This window comes from Apaloderma vittatum, unplaced genomic scaffold (assembly GCF_000703405.1).
Source record: "Apaloderma vittatum isolate BGI_N311 unplaced genomic scaffold, ASM70340v1 scaffold29592, whole genome shotgun sequence".
Classification (NCBI taxonomy): Eukaryota; Metazoa; Chordata; class Aves; order Trogoniformes; family Trogonidae; genus Apaloderma; species Apaloderma vittatum.
Genome location: NW_009705761.1, coordinates 17436 through 39336, shown reverse-complemented (window position 1 = coordinate 39336; position 21901 = coordinate 17436). Strand labels below are relative to the sequence as shown.

The window sequence follows — 21901 nt, the reverse complement described above, 5'->3', positions numbered from 1 at the left end:
AAAAATCACTGAACAGAATTTGTTTTGTTTACCTCAAACCAGGACAAGTAGGCTGTAGTGGATTAGGCAATATATTGCACAGAACTGAATGCTTTTAAAGAAAGATTATTTATTTATTGTAATGATTGATATATTTAAAGTTTTCTCAGTTTTTGAAATGTGAGGTAAAGAGATACTTCAATGTTTGATTTTTCCTTTCTTTTATGCAGATACTGGTACATTGATATTAAAATAACTTTACTGAAGTTGTGTTGTTTTTAAGTGTCTTTTCTTTTTAAAAAACACAGGTCAACACGGATGGATTGGTTCTAAGAGGGTGGTACAACTGTTTGACTTTGGCAATATATGGCTCAGTTGACAGGGTAATAAGTCATGAGAGAGAATCACCTCCTCCACCCCCACCTCCACCCCCACCTCCCCAGCAACAGCCTGGTTTGAAAAGAAACCCAAAACATGGTAAGCTTTGTGAGAAGACATCTATTTTTTTAAAGTCAACATAGTATCTTATTTGAAAAAAAAAAAGAAAGCAATTCTTTCACATGTTAGATTGCAGTGGCTTTATTTTTCTAGCTTTGTGTCTTTGTCCTTTAGTTTTGTATTTTCTTTTAGATTTATGTTGAATTGCTTTAAGTAGATTCTTGTGTAGTGCTTTTTTGAGAGTGGATTACTTGATCTATTGCTAATTACTTACAGTGGTCAAAATGCAGTTTAAATTGTGTGAACTTAAAATTTAGGTGATTGAAATATCAAAAAAGTTACTAGAATAGTATTAAATTCATAAAAAGAAAGCTTCACAGTCCTAATTCACTTCCTTTTGTCACTTGTATGTAAAGTACACTGCAGAAAACTGTTTGCTTTGCATTGCTGTTAAAATGGCTGTGAATGATCAAGTTTCTGCTTCAATTTTGATTTTAGATTTAAAATTAAAACTGTTTTGTTCAAGGGACTGCTGTTGGGCTGCAAAATATGAATACTCCAGCTAGTGAAAAGCAGTTCTAAACTGTAAAAAACAGTTGATTAAAATGTAAACTTTTAAAAAAATAACTCAAGTATTATTCATAGAGCTACAATATTGTGAGTATCAAAGCCAAAAATGGCAGTTACAAGTGTTAATTTAAACACAGTGTTATATTAAAAAAAAATCAGTAGTGTTAATAAGCTTGCTTATTGATGTAGTTCCTGTTTACATCAAAAATGACTGCAGTTGCAGAGTACAGTTCAGGTAACAGCTGGGAAATTAAGGTGTTCCCTAGTCAAAAGCGGCACTGAAAAACTGAATTTTCCTTTTTCTATTCCTGTGATTCCATTAAATGCATGTTTTTATTTACACAATAAATATAGTTGATGGAGAGAAGGAAGACCAGTTCAATGGCAGCCCTCCGAGACCACAGCCTAGGGGACCAAGGACACCTCCAGGCCCTCCTCCTCCTGATGATGATGAGGATGAACCCATCCCAGTGTCAGGTAAAACAGCAGACTATGTTTCATCTGCTGCATGTCACTGTTAGTGGAGGCAGAATTTTTTGGTTGTGCTGGGTGTGAGGTTTCCTGTCTGCTGTTCCTTCTGCTGGATAGTTTCAGTGTTAGGAAAGAAAGAAAATCTGTTGACTGTGTTTAATGATACCAATTTAAAAGTTTGTAGATTTGAGAATATTACCTGTTGAGCAGTACACTGCTTGAACATGCTGCTTGTATTTTGTCTTAATATCATATTCAATCTTGTATTCATTGTTCTTCTCCATCCCTCTGCAGCATCTGCTGTGCTCTCTAGTTTCTGTATGGGTTAAAAGTGCCAGGAACTCCTTACATGTTTCTTTGTAGTCTTGCTGAATTAAACTATTGTTGCTTGTGTTCAGTCAAATCACCTGAAGATTTTCTTCAAGGTGCTTTGTTTGTGTCTTCATTATGCATAATATAAAATTCTAAAACGTGTTATTGAGCATTGGATTTCAGAGAAGTACTCTTACTTCTTCAACTTTGTAAATATCTTTAGTGGTTGGGGAAAAAGAAGATGATGTGGATCACAGAGAGGATTACTTTGAGCCCATTTCTCCTGATCGAACATCCATTCATCAAGAAAGCCAGTATTCTGATGATGGAGAAGTGGAGGAAGATCAGCCAGAAGAAGGAGAAGATGAAGATGATGTGGATGTTGAGGAGGAGGATGAGGATGAGGATGATGATGACGATGATGAGCAAACAGTAGAGAGTATTGCTGATGAAGAAGAGGAAGAGGAGGACGAAGATGAAGATGAAGAAGAGGGTGAAGAGGAGGAAGAAGGTGAAGGTAAGCGAAGTTGTAGAAAGTTAAGCAAGAGCTAGATCTTTTTCCCTTGGTCGTTGCACCATTGTCTGCCTTGTTTGTGGTTCTGAAATCTTTCAAACAGTATTTTTGCTGTGGGATATTTATTCCTTCATAGTAAAACTTCCTGTTACTTTCTATACTTAGAGGAGACTAGACAGAGCTTTCATATGTGAGAATGAACATTTCGTCTTGTTATCTGTTTAAAAGTGTAGGAAAGAGGTGAAAGAAATTAGTTCCCAATTAAAACAACCCAAACAAACAGATAAATCTCTTTATGTAATAATGTCAGTATCATCTTGTATTACTTGAAGTTCCCATCTATGCCTGTGCAAAATTTCAGGCTAGAAGTGTTACGATAGCTGCAGTCATGGGGAGAAAATTGGACAATATTCCTGTAGTACCTAATTATATCCTAGTTAAACTTTTTGCTCTATACATTGTTTCAAATGTCTCCGTAGTTATATGAAGCAAATCTGTCAACTGGGGCTGTAACTTTTATCTGGAGAGAGAAACTTTTCTGTCTGTTAGTGTGTGATTGTTCTCTAACTACTAAATTTGTATTAAATTATTCTTTTTTTATTTTGAGCAGATTTTGAGCAGTTAGGAACTAGTTTATCCGTAATTGTTTTTATTTTATTGCTGAATCTTTCTCATTTTAGGAGATGATGGATATGAGCAGATTTCAAGTGATGAAGATGGAATTGCTGACCTGGAACGTGAAACATTTAAGTATCCAAGCTTTGATATTGAATATACTCCTGAGGATCTAGCATCTGTGCCTCCTGTGACGTATGAACCCTTTGAAAGGGAGCTTGGACCTCTTCTATACTTCAGCTGCCCTTACAAGACTGTCTTTGAAAATGAAGTTGATAAAATAAAGGACCAAGACCCAGAAAAAGAAAATTCAGGGGCAGTGGAAGCCTCAGTTAAATTAACGGAACTATTGGAATTATATCAAGAGGAAAGGGGTGCAAAGTGGGTCACTGCATTAGAAGAAGTTCCGAGTTTAATAGTGAAAGGATTGAGCTACCTGCAGGCGAAAGACACAAAGCAAGACTATATTGCCCAGCTAGTAGACTGGACCCTGCAAGCTTTAAACCTTCAGGTCGCTCTCAAACAGCCCATTGCTTTGAATGTCCGACAGCTCAAAGCTGGGACAAAACTGGTATCGTCGTTAGGAGAATGTGGGACTCAAGGAATAATGGCTCTCTTGCAGGCAGGAGTTATTAATGTGTTATTTGAATTGTTGTTTGCAGATCATGTATCATCCTCCCTTAAACTGAATGCTTTTAAAGCTTTGGATAGTGTTATTAGTATGACTGAGGGAATGGAAATGTTTCTAAGGGGTGGTGGAGATGTGCATGAAAAAAGTGGTTATCAGAAACTCTTGGAACTCATACTGTTAGATCAGACTGTGAGAGTAGTTACTGCTGGTTCTGCAATTCTCCAGAAGTGTCACTTCTACGAGATTCTGTCAGATATTAAAAAGGTGGTTGATCAATTAGCAGAGAACACTCCTTCTCTTCCTAATCATACGGAGCCAGAACAGGACCAGGACTTGGCAACGCTTGAAAGAACCAATCAAGAATATGAGAATGATGTGGAGGCTCCTATGGACATGGATCATCTTTTGGAATCTTCTAACATAAGCGAAGGAGAGATGGAAAAACTCGTTAGTCTTCTTGAAGAAATCTTCCATTTAATGGAAACTGCTCCTCATACAATGATTCAGCCACCTGTGAAATCTTTCCCAACAATGGCACGCATTACAGGCCCTCCAGAAAGGGATGATCCGTACCCCGTCCTGTTTAGGTATGGCAATTGCAAGTTCACTTTCTAGAGTGTATTTCCATTTTCTCCAGCTTGATAGAGATATTTTTTAAGGATGACCTTGCCTGCTAACACTTTTCTAGATGATTTACTTTATACTTTATTGGAGGATTCTGGATTATGCCTGTAAAGTCTGAAAGAGTTTGATAGTTAATGCCCTTGTTTTGTTGGCTTTCAATCAACCTAGTGTGCATATAACAAGGAGTTAACCTCTTTTTACTGCTGGAATTGTGCTAGCACTTCAATTGCATTTATAGAGCCTGGCCAGTTGTGCTAGGTGCTGGACGAGTGCATATTTGAAAATTGTTATAGATCTAGAATGTTTTCCCTCTTTTGTCTTGGAACACATCTGTGCATATGGATAAAAGAAGTCTAGAATACCTTTGTCTGTATTCTGAGCTGGCAAGGTACGAGCTAGCCCTGGCTAGAAGTCGTTCAGTTGCATCAGTGTAGCTCACAATTTCATGTCACAGGCAGAGGAGTTGTGGTCTGCCTGCCCTTAGCCATCTAAAGGATCCCATGGGTTCTTTCTCTGTTAGCAAGTTTCTGTCTAGAAAGTATTTCTCTAAATGCTAACAGGTTTATTTGATAGCAGGACTCACAGAGTCTTCAAATTGCCTCTTGCATATGCTATAATGATTGATTTCTTAGCACATTTGAAACCTTTAACACAACATCAATGATGATTCAGGTACAGCAAACTTAATAAAATACGAAGTGTTATTTTGTTTGTAGACCAGGAGAGAGCTGTCTGGTTTGGGTTGTGGTTTTTATTTTTTTGGAGATGAGCACTTTATATTTAGGGATTTCTTTTCTGTAAACGTGGCAATGACATTTTATAAGATTAACATTTTGTACTACTTCATAGTTAGTTAATATTTCTCATAGTCCACAGACCAGTAAGTACCAAAGCTGTGAGGCATGTAATTTCATATAATATTGTTATGCAGTATTAACAGATGATTGTAATATTACTGATTATTTTCCTGTTTGCTTTCTCCCAGATATCTTCATAGTCACCATTTCTTGGAATGCATTACTTTGCTACTGTCTATTCCGGTGACAGGTGCACATCCAGGAGTGCTTCAAGCCATACGAGATATATTGCGTTTCCTGGCACAGTCACAGAAGGGGCTGCTTTTCTTTATTTCCGAGTACGAAGCAACGAACTTGTTGATTAGAGCTCTTTGCCAGTTTTCTGATCCAGATCAGGAGGAAGGTCTCCAATCAGACGGTGCCAACGAGGATACTTTTGCCCTGTGGCTCCTCCATTCAACGCAGACGTTACAGTGCATTTCAGAATTATTCTGCCACTTCCAGCGGTGCACAGCCAGTGAGGAGACCGACCACTCGGATCTGCTGGGAACACTTCACAACCTTTACTTGATTACCTTTAATCCTGTGGGAAGATCTGCTGTGGCTCATGTATTCAGTCTGGAGAAAAATCTGCAAAGTCTTATTACTCTAATGGAGTACTATTCCAAAGAAGCTTTAGGGTAATTTATTAATTTATTTCTAACCATTAGGTTTTTACATTTTACAAATATCTTTTATAAACAATTAAGTGTAGCTGAATTTTTTTTTCTTTTACATCGTAATGTTTTTATTTAAAAACAAAACAAATTTTAACTATGAGAACGTAACAGGAAATCAGGCCTGTCATTTGTAATCAAGTACTCAATACCTAGAATCTGCATGCATCATCCAGAAAGGTTCTGTAGTATAGGTCAGAGTTTTGGCTGTGTGTAAAAATCAGTTAAGTGGGCATTTTTCATTCAAGCATAAAATTTGACTGAAACAAGCAAAAGATTTGACTGGGGAAACTGGAAACTCTACACTTCTCTGGGGTGAGAATCTCTCAGTTCTTTAAGTTCTTATCAGTGTTAAAACCAACCATTATTTTCTCTGGATAGGCAGTTTTACTGCTTCAAGTATCAGTGCTTTTAAAACAAGTTTTGTAAACTAGACAAAGTTACAGAAAAAGATTTGTATGCTGCTTGACTCACTCTCGTCTTTTGCGTATGCTGAAATAAATATGAAGTCAAAGAAAGCTTTCATGTTTCAAAAAGCATAGGAGAAAATTATTTGGGGTTTTTTTTGGTCAGTAATTACAGGGGCAATCCTTGGTGAAGGTAAAAAGTTCTGTATCATGAATGAAAATCAAACATATCCAGTTACATTAGCTGAGATTTAAACAAAATCCTTATTGTTGTTTCAGAGACTCAAAGTCTAAGAAGTCGGTTGCTTATAATTATGCCTGCATCCTTGTTTTGCTGGTGGTGCAGTCTTCCAGTGATGTCCAAATGCTGGAACAGCACTCGGCGCCTTTGCTGAAGCTTTGTAAAGCAGATGAAAATAACACCAAATTGCAAGGTACAGTATGTGTCATTATAAACTGAATTGTGTGAATGTATAGAGGAAACCTTTTCTATGTGGGTAACTGGTGCTTCATGATCATCTGGTTTGGATAATGTGTGTAAATGCAATTCCCTTTCCAGCTGCATCTAATTATTTGAGTCACTGAGGTAATGTGTATTTTCTTTTTCTGTTAATGAGAATTAAATAGGAAACTCTTTATAGATAAATTATTTTTCAAGTAATATTAACTACCATGAATTTTGGATAATTAAGGAGTTTGAAATTATTTCTGTGTTGAAAATAGGAGAGTGAATGTTAGTAAAAATGGACTAACTAGTCAGTGAACTGACTCCTATGTTTTGTTGTGCCCTTTGGTGATGTAGCTTTGTAGGGTCTTTACATTGTGATAAATAAACCTGGGACTGTTTTCTTGCACCTAGGCCAACTGGCATGGAATAGTCCATGTTACCCTCTTACTAAATCTTTTGACTTCCAGACTGTGTCTTGGTGTGTCTCTTGGCTTGTGGTAACTCACGGATCGGGCTCAGGTCATGTGGCAAAAGCCTGCTGGGGACTGGTCTGACACCTGAACGTTGAAAACTCTGATGTCCAGAGTCGTGCTCTGCACTGCCTAACTGACTAGTGTAGACATGCCAGCTGTATCTTCCAAAATTTAAATGCACTGAAAGAAATCAGAATTCTTCAATGTTTTAGTTTGATTTACTCCTCTGCCATGATTTTATTTATTTGCTCCTCACCTGATCATCAGACCACTTCATAAAAGCGGGGGCTGATTTGTTAAACCAAAGCATGTCTGAGACCAGTTGTCAATTCATATCCAGTTGAACTTTGAACCTTCACATTCTTACAGATATCTTCAGGAACAATGGATTTTAAAACCTGAAATCTCTTGTTGCCTCCCAAAAATGGGATTTTCAGGTTAATCTGGGCTAAGAGAGAGAGGCTGTTAATCTGTAAGACTTCTGGAGTGTGTATATGATACTGGTGCGGACATTGGCTCCATTTGGGCTTTTAATAGAAGTTTTGTTTTCAGTTTGTAATAACCCATTATGTACATTGTGCTTTGGTCCTTGCTCTTGATGGCTTTTTCTTTAGCTGACAGTGGGACTCTTAATGTCTTCTAAAAAATATGTTATTATTACAAATAATACAGATAACCCAAACACTCAAGTAATTTTCATCTTATTGACTTGAGCCAAATTTTGCCTGTGTATGTGAGGTGGACTGTCTGTTTTGAAGTCTTGTGTTTACTGATGCTTTTCAGCTGGCTACAGCTGAACATTTTTATTGAAAAAACTTGCATGTTCATAAATGCACTAACAAGTACTTAAGTCTTTTTTTTTCCCCATTCCCAGAGCTCAGCAAGTGGCTTGAACCTTTGAAAAATCTTAGATTTGAAATAAATTGCATTCCAAATCTCATTGAATATATCAAACAGGTTAGTAAAATACAGATAGATGCTATCTTTTACTTGTGCTTTATAAGCTTAGACCTTTTGTAATTTGATAGTTGATCTCTAGATATGTGCTAACATAGTTTAAAAATATATACTATTATGCAAAACAGATGTTTTTATTAAAGCTTGTGATCCAGGCCTTTTCTTACATTCAGTTATATTTATTGAAACAAAATCTAAGGTAACTACATGATGCAAAGATCCAACTATTTAAATCTTTCAGCTTCCCATAAAACCACAATGCAAATGTCCCTCCTTTTTATTTGCTTCTGCTCTATTTGTGACTGCTTTCCAAAAGGTTGAGTAATTGGCCTTAAATTTTGTGGAATGTTTCCAGTACCTAAATACAGAATTTGAATACTAAGGTGCAGTTGTTGTGAAGTCCTTCCTTGTAATATGTGGTTTGGTTTTTTAATTTATTTATTTTTATTCCTCAAAGAATATTGACAGTCTGATGACCCCAGATGGAGTTGGTCTTCCTACTGCACTTCGTGTTCTTTGTCATGTTGCGTGTCCACCGCCTCTGGTAGAAGGTGAGGTTGAGATATTCGTACTGCTTAACGTAGAAAACATAGTTTTCTGAGTCTTCTACTTAAACTTGTCTAAAGTGTAACCGCGATTGCCAGGGAGGCATTAGACGTACAGAAATGTTATTTCTTTTTAATACAGGTCAGCAGAAAGACCTCAAATGGAATCTTGCAGTCATTCAGCTCTTTTCTTCGGAGGGAATGGACACCTTCATCCGGGTATTACAGAAGCTGAACAGCATACTTATTCAGCCTTGGCGTCTCCACGTCAACATGGGCACCACGCTTCACAGAGTTACTACCGTTTCAATGGCTCGCTGCACGCTTACTCTCCTTAAAACCATGCTGACAGAACTCCTGAGGGGGGGTTCTTTTGAATTCAAAGACATGCGTGTTCCATCGGCACTTGTTTCTTTGCACATGCTCCTGTGCTCTATTCCTCTCTCGGGCCGCTTAGATAGCGATGAACAAAAAATACAGAATGACATTGTTGACATCTTGCTGACTTTTACACAAGGTGTTAATGAAAAACTTACGATTTCTGAAGAAACTTTGGCGAACAATACTTGGTCTTTAATGCTGAAGGAAGTCCTCTCTTCAATTTTGAGAATTCCTGAAGGCTTTTTCTCTGGGCTTATACTGCTTTCAGAATTGTTGCCCCTTCCACTGCCTATGCAGACGACTCAGGTATAATTTAGATTTATTTAGTTTTGAAATAATTTTAGTTATATATAACCCTTAAACCATTTTCGTAGTTTTGGAAAAAACAGATGAGTGAAAGGATGAATTAAAGTTTATGTAAAGCATTTGTGTTCATACAGATTCTTTGAAGTTGCATCTTTTTTCATCAGGAAAAAAGTTATTTGAAGCAGTTTTTTAAATTAGCAGTCGTAAGTTTTTCTTCTGTCAATTGTAAAATTATCTAGACTTCCATTCTATTACTTAAATGATGAAGCCTTTGAGTTTAACTCTGAGTGTCAAACTCCTAGTATATTAAGGCGTTCCTTTATTTTGGCATGGATCTTGAATTTGTCATCTCTACCACGTAAGCATAAAAGGTGTGTGACAGCCCATGCTCCAAAGGAATACCTGATTTGCTGGAACTATGCCCTTTCATTCAGTGTTAAGGATGAAAACGACGTTCCATGGTTTTGATGAGGACAGTATTAGTACTTAGTCATTGTGTATACCTTGTGCTAGAATTCAGATTTTATGATAAAAGTGGAAAGGAAAAACCTCCTGTCCTTCTGTTCCTGCAGGTAATTGAACCACATGATATTTCTGTGGCACTCAACACCAGGAAGCTGTGGAGTATGCATCTGCATGTTCAGGCCAAACTGATACAAGAGATAGTTCGATCTTTTTCCGGTTCATCTTGCCAGCCTATCCAGCATATGTTGAGACGTATTTGTGTTCAGTTGTGTGACTTGGCTTCACCTACTGCTCTTCTTATCATGAGGACTGTACTGGATTTGATTGTAGAAGACCTGCAAAGGTATCTTTTTTTTTTTTTCCTGTTGCAATGATTTCTTTAATGAACTGTTAAGTTCACCTTGGTTCCATGCAGTACAGTTTGCAGGAGGAAAATATTTTCAGAAATATGACTTATCCATTATAGAATCATAGAATTGTAAAGGTTGGAAAATACCTCTAAGATTGTCTAGTCCAACCATCAGCCCAACACTACCATGACCACTAAGCTATATCCTGAAGTGCCACATCTACATGCTTTTTTAACACCTCCAGGGATGGCGACTCCACCACTTCCCTGGGCAGCCTGTTGCATTGCTTCACCATTCTTTGAGTAAAGAAATTTTTCCTAATATCTAATCTAAACCTCCCCTGGTGCAACTTGAGGCCATTTCCTCTTGTCTTATCATTAGTAACTTGGAAGAAGAGACCAACACCCACCTCATTACAACCTCCTTTCAGTAGTTGTAGAGAGCAGTGAGGTCTCCTCCAGACTAAACAATCCCAGCTCCCTCAGCTACTTTTCCTAAGATGTTCTCTAGACCCTTCACCAGCTTCGTTGCTCTTCTCCAGCACCTTGATGTCTTTCTCATACTGTGGTGCCCAAAACTGGACACAGTACTCAAGCTGTGGCCTCTCCAGTGCTGAGTACAGGGGCATGATCACTTCCCTGCTCCTTCTGGCCGCACTATTTTTGATACAGGCCAGGATGTCATTGGCCTTCTTGGCCACCTGGGCACAGTGCTGGCTCACGTTCAGCCGGCTGTTGCCCAGCACCCCCAGGTCCTTTCCTGCCGAGCAGCTCTCCAGTTTTTAAGCCTGTAGCACTGGAGGGCATTGGTGTGACCAAAGCGCAGGACTCGGCACTTGACATTGTAGAAACTCATACAGAACCTCTCAGTCCACTGCTATAGACTGTGTCCTGACATTGCTTCTTATAAGACCATAAGTTTTCATGTAGACAGTTTCACACTGGTTGTTTATAATATTTCAGGAAGATTCTCTTAAGGCTATCCCTACAAAGCCTTATCTCATCTGTAAAGTACTTCTAATGGACCTGTCTCATATAAATAAGAAAAGTAGGCCAGTAAAGTTTGCTCTACTGGGATTTGCATGCTAACAGGAAGATGTGTAGATGCTTGTAACTGAAGAAGGTTAGATACTAAAAGTTCAGAAGATTTTGAAACAATGAGTACAGTTTATTTAAAAGCGTAATTATCCACATAGAATTAGATACTGTTTGTATAAAAATGTATTTATCTATATACAATTAGATGCCTTATGGTATGTTAAATATGTAGTAGATTAGTTAATTTGTGATGCAAGCAGAAGGAATTTAGTGAAATTTGAGCGATTTTCAAAAAATAGATGAAACTGTAAGCTTAGGTATGTAAACTAGGTGTTTTGGATTTTTTATTTTTTTTAAATGCAGAATTATATGACTTGTGTAATGGTTGTTTTTATAGTTCTTACATCCCTTGAAAACAGCTTTTTCAAAATGCATTGATATCCTTTCAGCAACACGGAAGATAAAGAGAAGCAGTACAGTGGGCAGACCACTCGACTGCTTGCTTTATTGGATGCCCTGGCTTCACATAAAGCTTGTAAATTGGCTATTTTGCATCTTATCAATGGAACTACTAAAGGGGATGAAAAGTACGCAGAGGTGTTCCAGGAGCTCTTGGCGCTGATGCGATCGGCTGGGGACAATGTCACTCATCAGCAGTGCGCTGAATATGTAACTTCTCTTTTGCAGTCCCTCTGTGATCAGGTATTTTCTCTATTTAGTGCATAATGTGCCTTGATAACTGTAGGAGACAAATTAAATGAGGCTGTTTCTTAGGTGCTGGCTTTTTTCCAAAAAGAAAAAAAACCACATCAAGCTTATTAAAACACAAAAAGAAAAAAGTGTATATGATTGGCTGCTTTGACAGGCTTCCTGTCTTACCGATTTTTGAAAGTAAATCCTTTCATTGTGTGGTATCTTCTGCATTATGTGTGCTATTCTGGTAGCTCGTTAGAGACCAAAAACGGACAGCTGCACAGATTGACTGTCCCCTCAGCTGCGAGAGGGATGTAAATTCTTCCTATGGGCCACTAGCAAAGCTTGAGTTGAAACTATTCATCTCTTGCCTAGTTGAGTAAATAGGTATCTCTTCCTTAACCTTAAAAAGGTATTCCAAATATAAACAAATATAATACGCTGCTGCCATAAAACACCATTTTTTTTAAAAAAGGAGCATATTACTAGACCAAGTAAGAAATGTTATCTAAAAGCTGATTCATAGACTAGCCCAGATAGTTTGTTAGATACGTGCATAGATTTGCCTTATGAGTTGCACGTATTTATTTGATTTAGTGCTTACCCACTTGCACAGAAGGCATTTGAGTTTTGTTGATCAGTAGCAATTAATTAGCCATTTGCATATAAACAAGAACTCTTTACCTATGCAAATTCATTGTGAAAGTCAATCTTGTTTTACATAAAGTGTGGAGGGGGCAGTAGATCTTAAACTTCCTGGGTGGTGTCTGAAGCCTCTTAATTTTCACAGAATTGTAAAATATCTCAAGTTGAAGGGACCCATGAGCATCATTGAGTCCAACTTGCTGCTCATTGCAGGACTATCTAAAGCTTATCTATATGACTAAAAGTGTCATCCAGATGCTCCCCGACAGGTTTGGTGCCATGACAACTTCTCTAGGTGTTCAGTGACCGACCACCTTCTCAGTGAAGAACCTTCCCGTAACTTTCAAGGTCAGGTTGGATGGGACTCTGAACAACCTGATCTAGTTAAAAAAGACCCTGTTCACTGCAGGGTGAGGGTTGGACTAGATCGCTTATAACCCAAAGCATTCTACGATTCTGCCCTCCGTCCTGAACTGCCCCTGACACAGCTTCATTCCATTTCCTTGAGTCCTGTTGCTGGTCACCAGAGAGCGGTGATCAGCACACCCCCCTCTGGTGCCGCCCTTAGGGAAGTCATAGACCGGAATGGAGTCACCCTTCAGCCTTCTCTTCTCCAAGCTGAACAAACCGAGTGACCTCTGTCACTCACCGTGTTTTGAATGTTTTGAAATTAAGGGACAATTGGACTATCTGGGCAAGAAACTATATGCATATTATCCAATGACTGTTTGGCTTTTAGTTATGGCTTTACTATTTCAGCCTTTGAAAATTTTATGTTTTTAAGAATCAATAATGGTTTGTAACACTTAAGAGAACCAAACTAAAAAGGATAGTCTGGCTTAGTATTTTACTAGCCAGTAATAACTGAAATACTGGAAAAAGATGTTAAAGAGGTGATAAAAGAACCCCTAGTACTTCTGTCTTAATGTGTAGTTTATACTTATTGCTGGTATACAAAATGCATTTTTTTACTATGCGTATAATAATAATAATTTTTTATAGGATATTGCACTCATTTTACCAAGCTCATCAGAAGGCTCCGTGTCTGAATCTGAGCAGCTTTCCAACTCCTTACCAAACAAAGAGCTGATGCCCTTAATTTGTGACTGTCTGATGGAAACATTAACTAATTCTGAGAGCAGTTACAATTGTCTGCTGACGTGTATCCGAACAATGATGTTCCTTACAGAGCATGACTATGGCTTCTATCATTTAAAGAGGTATGGCATTTTAAGAGATAGTTGACAACTTAAAATTTTTGTAAAACTTCTGCAATGTTAAATCGTTTCCTACTCATTTAGTAGAAAATGCTAAGAATAAGGTACCTGAGCTTTCATTTCTCTTTGGGGCTTCAGTGTTTTGCTCAGTATTTTGGTCTGAGCTTTACCTCTGAATCATTTCTGCAGCGCACACAGGAGCACTCCCTTTCAGGAAACAAACAAAACATTGATAAAAGGATTGTACACTCTATTTCCCCACTCCAAGCCTGGAGTGGGATAATGATGTCCTTCTCTTTTGAATCACTCGGTCCTTAGAGTTCCTGTCTGGGGTTAGAGAGTTATCTGTCATTCCCTTTATTTTGTAGGGATTCAGTTTGCACTTCCTTAGAGTGTTCTGACATCTAGGCTTAATTAAGTCTTTTGAAACGAGGCTTTTATAATTGTTTTTTTAAACTACTTTTCTTGACTCCACTCCCTTTTGAACTGAATATATACATGCATTGGGTAGTATTGTGTTGTTTGACACTTAATTCCTTGTCCTGTATTTGGACCATTTCTATCCACTCAAGGTGGGTTACGGAGAGGCAAGAGAGTTGTGAGTTTCCCAAAGAGAAGAAGATAGTACCTGGAGCTTTGTCAGTAAAAGGTTGTTCAAAAGACTCTTCTAAGGAGTGTTGCAGAACTGTGCTGCTCAGGCTGCAAGAAGCTATGCAACCTGCAAATGAAAAATAAGAAAGTTAAAGCTGCTGTGTTGTTTCTATGATCCCGTATGCCTAGCTGTCAGGTTCAGGTGCACAGCCTTGCTATTTGTGTTTTGACAGGTACTTTTATGATTTGTTTCTGCACTTAGGTGTTGTGGTTTCTCCCTGACTGGAGGCCAGGAGCCCCTTTTTAGCTGGACAGGGGAGAGGGAAGATACAACAAAAGGCTCGCGGGTTAAGATAAAAAGCTGTTTAATACAGCAAAAGCAAAGACTGCACACGGAAGCAAAGCCAAACAAAGATTATTCTCTACTTCCCATCAGCAGGCGATGTCCGGCCGCTTTCCCAGGAAGCAGGGCTCCAGTAGGCGTAGCGGTTGCCCCGGAGGACAAACACAAATAGCAAATACCCTCCCACTTCCCTTTTCCTTCATGCTTTTATATCTGAGCTGACATATGGTCTGAATACCCCTTTGCTCAGTTTGGGTCAGCTGTCCTGACTGTGTCCCCTCCCAAGATGTTGCCCACTCCCAGCCTACTGTTGGGGGAATGTTGGAAAACCACAGCCTCGGTGCTGTGTGAGCACTGCCCAGCAGCAGCCAAAACACTGGGGTGCTATCAACGCTCTTCTAGCTACCGCTCCAAAACCACAGCACTATGAGAGCTGCTGTGGGAAAATTAACGTCATCTCAGCCTGACCCAGTACATTAGGCAACATGGGATGCAGTGAAATGCTAACAGCAAACGTGATCCTGCTTTAGATATATATATTTGCAAGCAAATGTTTCTGTACTGCTGTTGCTTTTCTACCGAACATGTAATTTCTTGTGGGTTTCTGAGGTGTTGCTCTAGTATGTCTTGCTGTATATATGCTGTCTGAAATATCTGTGGACAGCACTTGTGAGAACAGCAGTCTAGTACAGAGAAAATACTGAAGCTCCAGCTTTGTAATCAAAAGTTAATGTGATATCTGTAAAATTTACCAAATCTATTTTGCATATATGTCATTTTCTTATAAGAAGTTAGAGTGGACTGGTCACAATGTGTGCACTAATAAAGGTTTTTTCTCTCTTTTCATTATGGAAACAGCTCTCTAAGAAAACACAGCACTGCTCTGTACACTGTATTAAAACGAGTAATAACTAGTTTTAGCAAAGACACAGGTGAACTGGCCTCTTCTTTTTTGGATTTTATGCGACAGATTCTAAACTCTGATACGGTGGTAAGTGAATATATATTGAATACCTAGACAAGCTCAGCTGCATTTCTGTGGTATCTGAAGTGTGAGACATGTTCAGGAGCAATTATTTCAGAAAGTGCTTGACTGTGCAGATTGCTGTGTAAGGCTTTTCCATCAGTAGTGTTAGTGCCATCTTTAGTTTTTAATGAAATCTGTGAAAGCTGGGCAGAATATATGTTTAGGAAATAGGAGAGGTTTTCAGCGGAAGAATAGCACGTGGATCATACTGTTTTCCTAAGGGAACTGTGTGCTATAGTGTCCAGGTTTTAGATTCATGGCGTCCTGCTAGAAAGTTGCTGCATCGATATGTAGTATAGAAAGGAATCTAAAATATTTATTAGTTCTGTGATACAAACCTCAGCTTATATAGGAAAGGATTTCATTTATCTTGATGCAACGTCTAAACCTGCCTACTGAAGTGTGCTTTATGAAAATATTTTGCATAGTATGTTTTTAAATCAAGAGATTACTCTTGTGTTGCTGGATTAGCTCTACTGTCCATTTGAATTCTGGGAGTTTGCAGTCCACAAGTATAATGAATATTTACATGTACTTATTTCTTACTTGTCAAATATTTCAGGGATGCTGTGGAGATGATGGAAGCCTTATGGAAGCAGATGGTTCTCATCCAGGCAGAACGCTGGGACTAACTACCGCAGAGTTAAAACATCTACTGCAGAACAAAGAAGAAACCCCAGAAAACCTGCTTCTTGATCTGGAGAAACACGTTATGGTAAAAGAATTTAAATAATCAAGTTGATGTTGCCGTCTTGTATCTGAATGTGTTTTTAAAATAATGTAGAATGTCCCTTCTTGATGAGGAGGGTGTGCACTTCCTTGGCATCCTCTGTGGAACTGGTAATAACTGTCACCAGTTTTAATACTCTAGTGCCTGTTCTGATGCAGGATGGATTCTGACTTTATTGTTTGTATTGTGATAATGCGAGGAAGTTTCAAGTAGGGTTGGGATCTCCTTGTTCAGAGGGTATTTCCACACCGTAAGAGCATAAGCAGTTAACTGTGTGATGAAAGGCAGTGAATGTATACAACAGAGAATACCAGATAGTGGTGAAGCAGATGGTTAACATAATAAGCAACAGAAACCACTGCTTAGCAGGGGCTTGGTGTTACTGGTGACCAGTAACAACTGGAATATCCCCAAGTCAGTATTGGGGCTGATACTGTTAGATGTTTTCATTAGAGACTTGAATGATGGATACATCTTCGGCAAATTTGTAGATGGCAGTAAGCTGGTGGAGTGACTAATGTGACAAATAGTAAAGCCTCAATCCAGAGGGACCTCAGTAAACTTTTTAGGATTGATGTAGCAGAAAGCTTGTGTGGCTCATTAGGAAAAATGCAAAGCTGTGCAGTGAAAGGAGGATAACTCCATGCCTGGGCCGAAAAGAGCCAGGTGGTTATGGTCGGTGTTAGGTTGAACGTGGGCCAACAATGCCTGGGTGCTACAAACCAGACCTTGTTCTGAGCTGTCCTGGAAGGAGCATGGTCAGCAAATAAAGGGACCTGGCTGTGTTGCTCCACAGGGTGCTGGTGAGCTCTCCTGGAGAGTGCTGTGTTCACCTTGGGGCAGCTTTGCCCTCTTGCTAGTTCTAGAGGGATCTATAGGGAAACTGAAGGGGGCTCTACAAAGGTGATCAGAGACCTAGAGCATGGGCTGTAGAGAGAGGAGGAGGAAGGCGGGCTTCTTTAGTCTGGTGAAGAGGGCTAAGGAACTATCTCAGAGCTACTTACAGTGGGTTGGAGGATAGCACCGTGGCAGGGGAATCAAACTTCTCTTTTGGTAATTCCAGACTGTTTTGTGAAGCACTTCCCCCTCCCCTTTTTAATTTTTTTTTTCAAGTTAACAAAAGCATATTTCCTTCTCTGAGCAGAGGAAAATTTCTGACTTGTGCTGTGTTGACTTAGGATCGTTCTAAGGAAGATGATGGCCTCGAATCCTTACTGGACAACATTGTTGGAGTGAGGCAAATGTTGGAAGCAGCAGGTGATTCTTGTCCGCTGAGTGACCAAGATGTAGAGCCTGTTCTTTCTGCACCAGACTCTCTTCAGAATTTGTTTAACAACAGGTAAAACGTTTAAATGTGTGAGCATACTCTTTGTCATTTATTTAAGAAAGCGCAATAATTTCTGCACGAGTTTATTACAAAGAGGATCTAAACAAAACTGTTGTCACTACTACATACTAATCCCAGTGTATTTAATTTTGTGGAATTATCAAGGGTAGGGCAGCAACTTTCACCCCTGGTTCTATAACGCTGTATGTGCTTGCCGTTGGTTGTAGTTCATATCCAAAGAGGCACTTGACGTCGTTTCGTTGCAGGACTACGTACGTGTTGGCAGATGTGATGGATGACCAGCTGAAGTCCATGTGGTTCTCACCCTTCCAGGCTGAAGAAATAGACACTGATCTGGATATGGTAAAAGGCTTCCTTAACATAACTGATGTGGATTTAAAAATGAGAGTTAATGTGAGCTAGAGTGTCAGAAAATCATATTGTCAAATGGTTTGTTTTCCTGAGCTCCCTCTTGTAAATTAACCCAGATAGAGGGGCTGGCATTTGTTAGAGGTCGTTGTCAAATGCCTTCAGGTTCTTTTGGAGGCAGCCACAAAATTGGCACCTTCTGCAGTGCTCTAATACACAAGTCATCTCCTTTAGACGAGCAGTTGTTGTCTTAGTCCTAACCCGCTTTTGTATTGCTGCTGGAGCATTTTAGCAGTTTGTGTTAAACGTAGACAATGTGATTTATTTTCTTTTCCTTGCTTTCTTCTGTCATTGGAATGATGTCCAAAGAGCCTGACAGCTGCACTTTAAAAAAAATAAGTAAAAAAATCTTTGTTCTGATATGACAAAAGTGGAAAAAAGGGCACTAGTAAATGAAGCTACTTGCACAAAAGCTTCTTACAATATTTGAAGCTTGGGTTTTATAATCTAAACTTTAAATCTCCTTTTGAAAAATATACAATGACTTTTTAAAACTAAGCAATTGGCAATGTCTTAACTTCTTACATGAGAAATACCAGTTTCTGTTGACTTCATTGGCTTAGTTATTTTTTAATTTTACTCTTTTACAATTTACGTGCAAAGATGCTTATGTGTTAATTTCTTAAGCAAAACCAAAACTTGCTTTCTGTATAAAAGCAGCATCAATAAATTTATAAGACTAGCTTAAGCAAAAGGGGGCCTCACTGTAGGTCATTCAGTGATAAATGTTTGTACTTGAAAGCCATGCCCTTGACATTGTTAAGATTCAGAGTCACCAAGAAAATTTTGCTGCAGCTCTGCTGCTTTTTTGCTATATTACTGCTGCTTTTTGTTTCGAGTCACACTACTGCATTAAAGGGTAGAGGATGGAATTTTTTGCTCTAGTAGAAGGACCTTAGCTGAATTTCGTGCATCCTGATACAGCGTGTTTTCTTCTTAAGATGTGCTAGTCATCCTTGTTGTGATAAAGCTGAACTCTATCCCTGCAGGTGAAAGTTGACTTAATTGAACTGTCAGAGAAGGGCTGCAGTGACTTTGACTTGCAAGCTGAATTGGAGAGGTCATTTTTGTCAGAACCATCATCTCCTGGCCGCACAAAAACCACAAAAGGGTTCAAACTCGGCAAGCACAAGCATGAGACCTTCATAACTTCAAGGTAAGATGAGCTTGATGAGTAAACAGTGTGTTCAGCACTGTTTTCTTTATTCTCAAAATGTCAAATACCTTTTGAATTGCATCTCCGATATGGAGAATGTCTGCCCTTCATTATGAGTACATTTTGACACTAACTAAGTCAATCATGCTTTGTCATGACAGTGGAAAATCTGAGTACATAGAGCCTGCAAAGAGAGCTCATGTTGTGCCACCACCAAGAGGAAGAGGCAGGGGAGGATTTGGACAAGGAATTCGACCACATGATATCTTCCGTCAGAGGAAACAGAATACGAGCCGGCCACCTTCCATGCACGTGGATGATTTTGTTGCTGCAGAGAGTAAAGAAGTGGTTGCTCCAGATGGGATACCACCAGCCAAAAGACCACCAAAAGTGTCGCAGAAGATTTCTTCGCGTGGTGGATTCTCAGGGAATCGGGGAGGACGAGGAGCTTTTCACAGTCAGAACAGGTTCTTTACACCACCTGCTTCAAAAGGTATGTTGTTTCCTGTTTGTTGGAGTCAATGAATGCTCAAAGTGCTTCAGTAATGCCAACCCAAGGTACTAGCAGTTAATCATCCCTGGTGCGAGATGATCCTGAAGGAGCAGTGTTGAAATAAGTTGTTTAGCACTAGAACAGGTTCTCTCCAGTGCTGTGGAATCGAAGCAAGGCCATGAGTTCTGCATTGCCTCTCTTGGCCTGCCTTTTACCCAAGGAGTTAGCTGCTTCCTGGTAACAACTGTCGGAGTGCTTCAGAGGTGCAGTCAGAGAAACCAAAAGCCCTCTCTACCATTTGTGACAATGTAGTTCCTGAAATCAAGCATCACAATACAGCTCTGGGTTTTGAATAAAAGGATGAGGGATCCTGACAAAAATAAGACATGGTTTTCAGTGACCTTGGAGATTCTAGCTACAAAGTGTGAAGTTTCTTTTATATAAAGACAAGTTTGTATTCTTTTCCATCTCATAATTAGGGCAAGTCTTTGCACAGTAGAAAGAGAACATACTTCTGTTTATAGTCAGGTTATAAATACTGGGGTTTATTTTCCCACAAAACCTTAAAAATATAGGAATCTGTCTTAATCCACTAGATAAGCTCAAGTTTAAAACAGTTCACATTATGTCTGAAAAATCTGTATGTTCCTGATTCTGTGTGTGATACAGTAACTTGTAGGCTTTGAGTTACAGTACTGAGGCTATGTTGATGCAGAGTAGCTTTATCTGTTGAATTACACAAACGCTATGAGCAACCTGGTCTAGTGGGAATGTCCCTGCCCATGGCAGGGGTGTTGAACTAGATGATCTTGAAGGTCCCTTGTAGCTCAAACCATTCCATGATTCTAAGTATTATGAAGACTGAAATGAAAAAAAAAAAGTAAAAATGATGTTTGCTCAACAGCGTGTGGGTTTTTCTCTCCCTATCTAGGAAATTACAGTCGTCGTGAAGGTGCCCGAGGCTCAAGTTGGAGTGCACAGAGTACACCCAGGGGAACCTACAATGACAGTAGAGGTGGTCAAAGCAATTTTAACAGGGGTCCACTGCCACCATTGAGACCATTAAGTTCAGCATTTTTGGTATTCATATGGGCATCGAACTATAGAGAATTCCTTGAATTTCATTTTTGCTTTACAAATGAAACCATGCAAGGATGCTGCAGACACCTTGAAATTCAGCAAATGTTTTAAACATGTATGAACAGTTTGTCTCTGAGACTGTGTCAAATACGTGCTTTCGTACGAACTGCCCTGTAATCCGTAAAACTTGCTGAATTGAACGCTTGATCGCAGAATCTTAATTTCGCATTCAGATTTTTGCAATTCAGTTGTCTTCGTACCTACATGGTAATGATAGAGCAAATCAAAGCGAAAATGCTTGCCTAAAAGAAAAGTGAAAATTAGAAGGAGGAAACAGACCCCGTTTGTGTCTCATCTTGTTTTTGTTTCTTATGCTTTCGCAGCAGCTGCTACGCCTAGGGCTTTTTTTTTTTTTTTTTTTTTTTCCAACTGAGTATACTTTTCTTTGCTTTAAGGCTACCGACCGAGTCCTCGCGATCGTGCTTCCAGAGGCCGGGGAGGAATTGGACCGTCTTGGACAAGTGCTAATAGTAGTAGCAGTGGTGGCTCAAGAGGAAAGTTTGTTAGTGGAGGCAGTGGAAGAGGTCGTCATGTACGTTCCTTCACACGATAAAATGAGACCTAATGGAACAGCCCAACCATGTGGACTTCTGTGAAGATGACAAAGAAAGCAGCGGCACTAAAGGACCAATTCACAGTTACTGGTATCTGGAGGACACCAAGAGAATATTTTTGTCTCAAGAGAAGTTTTTGTTTGATACAAGACTTGCAATTTCAATAAAATCCAAGACTTTTTGTGTACAATTGTAAATTTTTTTTTTGTTCCTTTTGAAAGAATGTTTTAATTTTTTTGCGGACTTCAGTAGACAATACTCGGTAAAGAACCTCTTTGAGTTAAGACTTGAAGGACTTCTCAAATACTCTTTGTGCCAAACGAAAGGTACAGATGTTTTCTGTGTGACTTATTACTGCAAGAAAATAAAAAAATATCTATATGTATGTAAGGCAATTTTAGATTTTTTTCTCTCAGGTTTAGAGCCATTAGCCCATTTTGGTGGTTTGTTTGTTTGTTTGTTTAGCCAGTCTGAGTTACTAATGAATGAGGTCCATCTGGGAGCAGTTGAAGTAGCAGGT

At 39.1% G+C, this 21901-nt stretch overlaps 1 protein-coding gene across 1 annotated transcript; it reads left to right on the top strand.

Annotated features, from left to right (window-relative positions):
- Positions 1–287: 287 nt before the first annotated feature.
- On the top strand, positions 288–21380 carry KIAA1429 (KIAA1429 ortholog; the record flags this gene model as incomplete). Its single annotated transcript, XM_009865562.1, has 20 exons — positions 288–456; positions 1342–1464; positions 1994–2287; positions 2965–4117; positions 5140–5631; positions 6354–6508; positions 7870–7952; positions 8410–8503; positions 8640–9184; positions 9757–9992; positions 11486–11738; positions 13377–13594; positions 15384–15516; positions 16115–16267; positions 17461–17621; positions 17876–17972; positions 19028–19194; positions 19356–19687; positions 20619–20760; positions 21221–21380. Coding segments are annotated over 20 exons (5160 nt in total), but the record flags the coding sequence as incomplete, so codon positions are not given.
- Between the last annotated feature and the right edge of the window lie 521 nt (positions 21381–21901).